Raw genomic sequence first — 10,000 nt, 5'->3', positions numbered from 1 at the left:
TGGTGAAGCTGCTCCTGCATCCAAGCAGAATTTAGCAATATTTATGTCTTTACTCTTACTGTTAGTTTTCTTTTGTTCCATATTGCCGAATAACTTTGTTGCTTTTTCTCTTCAGATCCTGTTGCATATCAAGGCATGGGACGTTTAACATTCAGTGGCCTTCTCAATGCGTTGGATGGTGTAGCTTCTTCTGAAGCCAGACTAGTATTTATGACCACCAATTATATGGACAGGTTAGAACTGCTGCACAAAAAAAATGGGATTATTAACTTAGCCGACCTTTTGACTTAAAAGAACACTCATATGGGCTAAGTAAGAACGGTTGCTGATAATGGTAACATAACTAGTTAGCAGTCTTTGCTCTAGCTCAGCAGTGTCAAATGCTGGCCCACGGGCTGGATGCGTCATGCAGAAGCCGCACTCACCCCAGCTCCGGCAAGGGAGAAAAAGTCACGATCGTCGCAACACGTCACGTGACGCAGCGAGTTTGACACCCCTGCTCTAGCTGCTAAATCAAAACCACAGAATAGGAAAACAAACAGCTGCCATTCCCAGAGTTTCTTCCAGCATGTCAATTTCCAGTCATAGCATTGTTCCCAGTGATGCCCTGTATCAGTTGCACGCTGAAGCACAAGTACAGGGGTGTCAAACTTGCAATGTCACGTGACGTGTCATGGCTTTTTTGCCATTGCCGGCAATGGGGTGGGCGTGGTTTCACTATGATGCATCCGGCCCACGGGCTGGCATTTTGACACCCCTGCACTAGTGGAAGCCTTAATGGTTTGAAGACATAAATCAATACATCCCACTTGTATCTCATGCAATATCCAAGCAAATCATTAAAAAAAAAGTTTGTGGCGTCCCTCTTGCTCAAAAGACAGCAAAGGTATAAAACTCTCCTTAAGGCAAGTGTTGACTGACAAAAGAACATAGTAGGGCATTATTTTGGAGGAGAAAACAGGAGAAAGAAATCAAAGAAAAGAGAGGCTCTTGTGAAGTGTCCTAGAAACCCCATCTGTATAACTTTCAGCTTTTCTTCCCAAGCATGGGGCAATGCTAGCCATATAGCCTGCTAAGAAAGAATGATAGGTCAAGTGTTACGGAGTGACAAGGCTGAAATGTGTTGGCAGTGGCATTGTCATTAATGGCCTTAGTCATGATTTGAAACATTGGCAACATTGAACCTGCAAAATATACATGTAGTTTTCGCTGTTACCTTTCCTGGCTTCATGTTGGCTGCTAGGATTGTAGCAAAGGAGGTGGATAATTTCAAGGTAGGTGATAGAGAAGGAGGCAGAAGAGGAAATATATCTATGTTAGGCCGTGTAAGCTTTCGATATGATTCTGTAAAGGAGGTTCATAGTTTGTGGGAGTGCAATTATAACATTAAACTAGCTATGATTGATTCTAACTATGTAGTACAGGGGTCTTCAAACTCGGCCCTTTTATGACTCGTGGACTTCAACTCCCAGCATTCCTCAGCCAGGCATGCTGGTTGAGGAATGCTGGGAGTTGAAGTCCACGAGTCATAAAAGGGCCGAGTTTGAAGACCCCTGGTGTAGTAGCTATGAAAATAGACGCAGGTGCTTTAATGAATCAGAGCTGAAAATGCAGCATTGTATAGTTCTTCTGTGTGAAGTGGATATGGGCACAATTATTTAAAATGCTACTTTGTGCTCTGCATACCTTAGTGATAGTTCTTCCTTATTCCGTGCAGGATTCTTTAGTGTGGATTGATGCAGCATAGCTGAGGAAGAACTAAAAGATTAAATTAAAATAGGACCTCTGTTGGTATTAATATATTTACTGGCCACCAAATTTATATTTTTCCTGAATATGGTGGCCAATTATACATTACAGATAAAATAGATTTTATTTTAAAAGAAAGTTTTTTTAGCCTTGTTCTTTTTGGAATTTTAAAAATAACAGCATTTTGAGCTTGTGTATCAAGAGGGAAGCTATATTTGGAAGGTTAAACTTTTACTGAGCTCCTGTGTTGTTTTTTGACTTCCTGCAGGCTGGATCCAGCCCTGATTCGCCCAGGCCGAGTAGACCTCAAACAGTACATTGGGTATTGTTCGGAGTGGCAGTTCAAACAGATGTTCCACAAATTCTATCCAGACCAGCCATCTGTTCTAGCTGAGCAATTTGCTAAACGAGCCCTTTCTGTCTCTGTTAAAATCAGCCCCGCACAAGTTCAAGGTTATTTCATGTTACACAAAGCAGATCCAGTGAAAGCCATTCAGAATGTAGAGATGCTGATATTTTGATTCTGAACAAACACTGAGAAAACATGGAAGGTTAGTTGCGTGGGCTGTTCACCCGGCACACAGTAAGTAAGGGCGATAGTATCAGTATTTCTGTCTCAGTAAGGTGATCCTTTTTTGTAAAACTAAAACTAAAAATAAAGAATAAACCAAACATTCTCATTGCACTTCTCTGAAAAAGAAATTGAATATGGAGTTCAGATTGAATCACTTCTCCCTTCCCCTCTCCAGACGAGTCTGTGTCTCAATAACTGCTGTAGTAATATACTGAGAAGGCACTTGGTTTTTTAGAATTGGTGGCTGTAGTCTAGGGCAGGGGTCAGCAACCTGAAACAGTGAAAGAGCCACTCGGAACCGGTTCCCTCACAAAAGGAAAAACTGGGAGCCGCAAAAAATGTGTGCACATGTGCGTACATGCGCACATGCGCAGAACAGGGTTTGACTGAAGAGTGGAGCCAAGGCGAGATATGCACCTACCCTGCATATTTGAATTGATTGGTTGAACTTTTTTAGTCCCACTTTTTTTTTTTGGACTACACATGGCAGAGGACCGGGAGCCGCAGGAGACGGCTGAAAGAGCCGCATGCGGCTCCAGAGCCGCGGGTTACAGACCTGTGGTCTAGGGCATACCATTCAGCTTCAAGCAATTTACAGGCTCCAGGAAGGAAACGAGGTATCTGTCTTCTAGAACGTCTTACTTGTAGCCTATGTATCAAAACCAGATCTGCCTTGTCATCATCTTCCAAGGTTGGAAAATGGTGACTACAGAGGAGCCTTTTAATAGGCTAACTGTACGTGTGGGCAGTTCAACGTATTGCAAATGGATTGGTTTTAATTCTGCCTGAAGGAAGTGGAATCTGTCTGCTAGCATTAGGGGTTAAATGCTTTTCATGGAATATGACACTGAAACAGAGCAACCTGTTTGTCATATCGCTCTATGTTGCTCTTAATCTGTTTTGATCTGTGGACTTCCACTGGCTTTGTACTGAGAACGTAGTCTGTCTATAACTGTTCCAACCCATTCTCGCAAATACCAACAAATGCAGCCAAGGAAGACTCCTGCTACTCTTACTTTCAACCCTTAAGGAACCAAACATTGTTTTTTTTCAGATCATTGTCACTAGCACAGGGGTCCCCAACCCCCAGTCTGTGGATCAGTACCAGTCTGTGGCATGCCATCAACCTGTCCGCACAAACAAGCAAAGCCCTATCTGCGAGATGCAGGCAGCACACAAAACCACGCACTCTCCAATCCACGGAAAAACCTCTCTCCACAGAACCAGTCACTGGTGTCCAAAAGCTTAGGGACCTCTGCACTAGCACACCAATTTGTGAGGCATAACAACCCTACAAAAGTTCTGGAAATGACAACTATGGCTTTCGATACCATCGACCATGGTATCCTACTGCGGTGTCTCAGGGGGTTGGGAGTGGGAGGCACTGTTTTGCGGTGGTTCTCCTCCTATCTCCTGGGCCGCTTGCAGTCGGTGTTGACGGGAGGGCAGAGGTCCGCCCCGAGGCCTCTTGTTTGTGGAGTTCCTCAGGGGTCGGTTCTCTCTCCCCTCCTGTTCAACATCTATATGAAGCCGCTGGGCGAGATCATTCGTGGTTTTGGGGTGGGGTATCATCAGTACGCTGATGATACCCAACTTTTTTTCTCCACCCCAAACCAACCCAGCGATGCCCTCGCCGTGATATCCCGTTGCCTGGAAGCGGTCCGGGTCTGGATGGGGAGAAACAGACTTCGTCTCAATCCTGCCAAGACTGAGTGGCTGTGCATCTCGGGTTAACCAACTTATTCCACCTCTAACGATGGGGGGTGAGGTGTTATCCCCCCCCGTTGATAGGGCTTGCAACTTGGGCGTCCTTCTGGATTCGCAGCTCACTTTTGAAGACCATATAGGAGCCGTGACCAGGGGGGCTTTTGCCCAGGTTCGCCTGGTGCACCAGTTGCGACCCTACCTGGACCGAGATGCCCTACGCACAGTCACTCATGCGCTCGTGACCTCCCGTTTAGACTACTGCAACGCTCTCTACATGGGGCTGCCCTTGACCACCCGGAGGCTTCAGCTGGTGCAGAATGCAGCCGCGCGAGTCGTGATGGGGGTCTCCCGATACTCCCATGTAACACCTCTACTCCACGAGCTGCATTGGCTTCCAGTTGCCCTTCAGGTGAGATTCAAGGTGCTGGTGACCTATAAAGCCCTAAATGGCGAGGGTCCAGGATATTTGAGGGAACACCTGCTGCCGGCATCAGGTTCCCTTCGTCCAGTGCGCTCCCACAGGGAGGGTCTGCTCAGGGTGCCACAGGTTAAAGACTGCCGGCGGGTAACACCCAGGGGTAGGGCCTTCTCAGTGGGCGCGCCTGCCCTGTGGAACCAGCTGCCTGCGGAGCTTAGGACTGCCCCCAACCTCCGTTCATTCTGCCGGGACCTGAAGACCTGGCTCTTCGAGCTCTCTGGCCCAGGCTGAGAATTTTTTAATTTTAATTTTAACTGGGTTTTAATTTTCTCAGGGTTCTATTTAATCTTTTTTAATTTGTTTTAACGTTTGTATTGACTTTCTTTAAAATGCCCTGTAAACCGCCCTGAGTCCTTTGGGAAAGGGCGGTATATAAATAAATAAATAAATAAATAAATAAATATAAATAAATAAATAAATAAATAAATAAATAAATAAACAAACAAACAAACTAGGAGGCAGCACTGAGTTATCTGTACCTCTCCAACTTCTAGAGCAGGGGTCCCCACCCCCCCCGGTCCATGGACCGATACTGGGCCGCAGCATGTCAGCAACTGGTCTGCACAAACAAGCAAAGCCCTATCCGCAGAATGCAGGCAGCATACAAAACCACGCGCACTCCAGTTCGCGGAAAAATCTCCACATAACTGGTCCCTGGTGCCCAAAAGGTTGGGGACCTCTGTTCTAGGGCCCTTTCATATTCTTCAATCTATCTTGATTTAAAGCCTTCATTATGCTAACTACATCATTCGTTGAGGAAAATACCATGAGAACATTATTAGTTAAGTTTTATAGTTTTACAGAAATATAGTATTTCTGTATAGCGCTGTTAAAACAATTCAAAGAAACAAGTCAGCTGATGAAAACTGATTCTAAAGGGACCTGATTCTGATTAGTTACTACTGGGATCCAAGTATTTTTTCCTGAAACTATTTTCCACATTCCTTCCATGGCAAGAATTAAAATCTGACATGTAACTGAATCATGGTTTACTGTATTAATAAAGTATACTATGCTATAATGTATTACAGCATAAGTGTTGTATAAGCCCAGCTGAAACTATATTTCCCTACTCACCCCTATGGACGCTATGAGTCTTCCTCCATCTCGGGCCCTCTAACAGAGCCTGGGACTTTGAAGCTTCTGTGCAGCATCTTAGCTATTCCTAACACTGCACTCTTCAGGACAGAGAGCCCCAAAGTTGTTCCTGGGGTCTACTGGAGAAGTCAGAGCCCTGAGTGCTGTCACCACTGAGACTACTTTTACTTTCCATATTTTGTCTAGTTCCTCCTTCAGGTCTGGTATGTCTCCAGCTTCTCATACGTCTTCCTGATGCTGCTCACTTGATACCGATACATTTATCACCAATGCTGTCTTCTGGTCCTTGTCTACTACCACAATGTTTGATTGATTGTCTTAATACCTGCCTGGATCTGGAAATCTCATGGGATCTTAGCCCTCTTATGCGATCTCCTACCTGGACTTGGGAGGCTATAACACATACACTTCAGATGTTCCTGTACACAGGGCCAGCTGCTTAGTTGTGCTGCTCAGTGTATGTTGTTCCTGCCTGCAATATACTGCTGGTTTTTATACTGAATATAATTAACATATTAATATAATTAAAAACATCCAACTTTTGCAGAATTAGGCAAGCCATAATATACCAAAAGCATGTGGCTGTAGAATTCGCGTGTTCACATTAGACTTCCCATGTTCCATTCATAATGGAGGATATGACTACTTAGGTAACTCTAAGCAAAAACCCGTAACAGACTGAAAGACAGTATTCTGAAAGGATTGATCTAGTCTGGTCTGGTACAATAGCGACTATTAAATTTTCCTCAGCAAAACAGATTCATAGGTTGGCTTATCCAGGTGGACTTTAATGCTCATTTTTGTTTTTGCTTCACATTGCCACAAATTTCATTACAGGTGAAGAACTGAGTTTAATTTCAGTCCTTTCATGATCCGAGTCACTCAAACTGGACTGTACCTATGCATACCATTAATCAGAAACATAATCTCTCCGCTTTCAGAATGAAAACACTAAGCAATTCTATCTGAAGGTTCATTTTGGCCATTCTAGCCAGGAGTTGTATTGCACATGTCCTCGCTCCAGTGTTACGGCCAAGAGTAGGAACACTATATAGTCAGATGACAACATTTCTTTACACAAACCTAAAGGAAACAGCTTAAAAAGTACTTACAGTCACGGGATTTTTTTTTTCAACGTAGTGAAAATCATAAATGTAAATCAAAGTGGGAATTAACAAATTGGAGGAAATTGCCCTCAGTATTTGCATACAAATATATACCGGTACATAAGAGGTGAACCTAACTCAAGTCTGTTCATATGATCCCAAAATATATTGATAGAAGTTTTGATTTCTGAGAACTATTGAATATAATAGATGTGCATGTGCATGTGGGTGTATGTGAGTGAAAATACATTTACATTTTCTCCTCTCCAGTATTACGGTAGAATGCAATCCTCTGATCCCAAGACTGGGTGCAACAAATTTGGGCCAAAAATGGCAGAAGACAAGAAATTCACTGCTTGCATGGCTTTTTATATTTCTGGCACACTGGCAGCTAGAATTAACGGGCTCAGTGTAATCGCTCTTTTGAAATACAAGAATCTCAAAACTCTGGACAGCAACTGTTTAATCATATCATAAACTAAAAGGTACTTTGGTACCGACAGTAGTGAAAAGATCACTAACCCCCCCCCCCACATCCCAGTATGCAGCCTAACTGCAGACTTTGGTGATTCAAGGGACCATTTAGACCAGGGGTCTTCAAACTTGGCCCTTTTATGACTTGTGGACTTCAACTCCCAGAATTCCTCAGCCAGCAAAGCTGGCTGAGGAATTCTGGGAGTTGAAGTCCACAAGTCATAAAAGGGCCAAGTTTGAAGACCCCTGATTTAGACATAATAGGATTAATTCCAAGGGTCAATTCTAAATTAATCTGACACTATAGCGCACTCTTGCCATCCTGTCTAGCACTAGTGACCATAAATAGTAAGCAATATAGCAAATTTGATCCTGGACAATAAAGAGGAAGGCCTATACCTCTTATTTTTTCCCCCCAAAAAAACTCCACATAAATTCTAAAAGTGTTTAGCAGTGCATTTTCCCAATGGCCTTTCTAACTAAGGGATTTCCCCTCTTGATCATTGCAACAATTCCATTTTGCTAGAAGGTATTTCAATATACGTAGAAACTCTCATTTCACTATCATTTATTGCCCCTCTCAAATTAGGTATTTGTCCCTTTGCAGCATTCTAATCCTCAGAGAGTATTTTTCATAAAGCTCATTCCATCGCATGACCCACTCACTGCCAGTGCATTAGAGAAAACTCCCAAGACAGCTGGGTTTCTCCTCCCCCCCCCCCGCCCCAAATAAAAATAAAAATAAGGAAAAGTCAATGTCTGAAAGGCAACGTGACAACGATCCCTTTGATCGCCACCAGCTAAGAACCTTCAGTCTTTGGACCTTGCAATTCTTTCTGTGGCCTTGGTCTGGATTGCCCCCGACCTCTTGGCATTCTGGGATAAGTTACATACTCTCTCCCTTCGGTCTTTTCCCATCTCTCACAGTTCTGAATACTATGCTGACCTTGCCATGTGTGATGTCCTCTGAGCTCCCCATGGCAAATGTCCACTTTCTCTCTGTTCGAGGCTTGAGTTTTTGGCATTGGTATCCACATCTCCATGTTGTATTTCTCTTCTTTGGCTGATGGGAGACGTTTGGTGCACAGATCTTTTTTATCCAAGAATGAAGACTCCTGGTTTCGGCTATAAGATTTTGAAATATCTTGGTTGTATCTCCCATAGTTCCACTGCCCTCTTTCCTTCTTCCAGTTAGATCTCCTCCTCAAGGCTTCAGATTCTTCCTCAACATACTTTCCTGTTGCCATCTCCAATGACTTGTAATGTAATTGCCAGCTAGGATTTTGTAAAGGTGGCTTCTCCCCTCGATTTCTCTCTCCCCTATTATGGGGATGCAAAGGAAGAGGGGATTTATCTGTATTTTTTAGCTCGTCGCTCGTGGGTGTTGTACTTGTCTGAGTATATTCTGAAACAGCTGGTGACTTCAGCTCATTCTTAGTTCCCAGGTCATCTTCTGAGATGGCTGTATGGTCGTGTTCCCTGACATCGGAGGGCTGAGAAGAAAGGAAATAAATTAGGATAAAATGCATGAACCAGAAGGATCATGCGGCATGGGCTAAAACATTGGTGTCACCAAATTCATATTCTCCAGCTTGGTTCTATAATAAATCTCTCACTGCAAGAAGGTGCAACGTGCTCTTGGCAACAAGAGCCATCCAAAATGGCTTTGATATTTCAATCTTAATCAATTACCTAAAGGAGACTTACGGAATTGCTTAAGATGTAAGATCTTGTGCTCCAAGACTGTCAACCAAGTAAAAGCTTACTTTTCATTCCCTGCACAGAGGATTAATAGCTTCCTTAGTTTGGATGCTATTCCCTTCCTTCCTTCCTTCCTTCCTTCCCCTTTTTTCCTTCCTTCCTTCCTTCCCTTTTTCCTTCCTTCCTTCCTTCCTTCCCCTTTTTTACTTCCTTCCTTCCTTCCTTCCTTCCCCTTTTTTCCTTCCTCCCTTCCTCCCTTCCTTCCCCTTTTTTCTTTCCTTCCTTCCTTCCTTCCCGTTTTTTCCTTCCTTCCTTCCTTCCTTCCCCTTTTTTCCTTCCTTCCTTCCTTCCTTCCTTCCTTCCTTCCTTCCTTCCTTCCCCTTTTTTCCTTCCTTCCTTCCTCCCTTCCTCCCTTCCTTCCCCTTTTTTCCTTCCTTCCTTCCTTCCTTCCCCTTTTTTCCTTCCTTCCTTCCTTCCTTCCCCTTTTTTCCTTCCTTCCTTCCTTCCTTCCCCTTTTTTCCTTCCTTCCTTCCTCCCTTCCTTCCTTCCTTCCTTCCCCTTTTTTCCTTCCTTCCTTCCTTCCTTCCTTCCCCTTTTTTCCTTCCTTCCTTCCTTCCTTCCTTCCTTCCTTCCCCTTTTTTCCTTCCTTCCTTCCTTCCTTCCTTCCTTCCCTTTTTCCTTCCTTCCTTCCTTTCCCTTTTTTCCTTCCTTCCTTCCTTCCTTCCTTCCCCTTTTTTCCTTCCTCCCTTCCTCCCTTCCTTCCCCTTTTTTCCTTCCTTCCTTCCTTCCTTCCCGTTTTTTCCTTCCTTCCTTCCTTCCTTCCCCTTTTTTCCTTCCTTCCTTCCTTCCTTCCCCTTTTTTCCTTCCTTCCTTCCTCCCTTCCTTCCTTCCTTCCTTCCCCTTTTTTCCTTCCTTCCTTCCTTCCTTCCTTCCCCTTTTTTCCTTCCTTCCTTCCTTCCTTCCTTCCTTCCTTCCCCTTTTTTCCTTCCTTCCTTCCTTCCTTCCTTCCTTCCCTTTTTCCTTCCTTCCTTCCTTTCCCTTTTTTCCTTCCTTCCTTCCTTCCTTCCTTCCCCTTTTTTCCTTCCTCCCTTCCTTCCTTCCTTCCCCTTTTTT

The 10,000-nt window shown here is 44.0% G+C and overlaps 2 protein-coding genes across 4 annotated transcripts in view; one reads left to right on the top strand and one right to left on the bottom strand.

Moving 5' to 3' along the window:
* The window catches only part of BCS1L (BCS1 homolog, ubiquinol-cytochrome c reductase complex chaperone), a 10,199-nt gene extending 7,784 nt beyond the window's left edge, over positions 1–2,415 (top strand). For all 3 annotated transcript variants that reach the window (XM_083375833.1, XM_083375834.1, XM_083375832.1), the window contains exons 7-8: positions 116–233; positions 2,018–2,415. In XM_083375833.1, coding sequence (XP_083231959.1) covers positions 116–233; positions 2,018–2,270 — 371 coding nt within the window. In that variant the 3' untranslated portion in view covers positions 2,271–2,415. The remainder of the gene's footprint in view (positions 1–115; positions 234–2,017) is intronic.
* Positions 2,416–6,379: 3,964 nt separating this feature from the next.
* RNF25 (ring finger protein 25) overlaps positions 6,380–10,000 on the bottom strand; it is a 15,315-nt gene continuing 11,694 nt past the window's right edge. Inside the window, exon 10 of the mRNA XM_083375785.1 lies at positions 6,380–8,679. Within this exon, the coding sequence (XP_083231911.1) occupies positions 7,987–8,679 (693 nt within the window). The 3' untranslated portion in view covers positions 6,380–7,986. The remainder of the gene's footprint in view (positions 8,680–10,000) is intronic.

Source organism: Vipera ursinii (assembly GCF_947247035.1).
Source record: "Vipera ursinii genome assembly, chromosome: 1".
NCBI lineage: Eukaryota > Metazoa > Chordata > Lepidosauria > Squamata > Viperidae > Vipera > Vipera ursinii.
The sequence above is the reverse complement of the archived record's forward strand: the minus strand, read 5'-3'. Positions and strand labels throughout refer to the sequence as shown.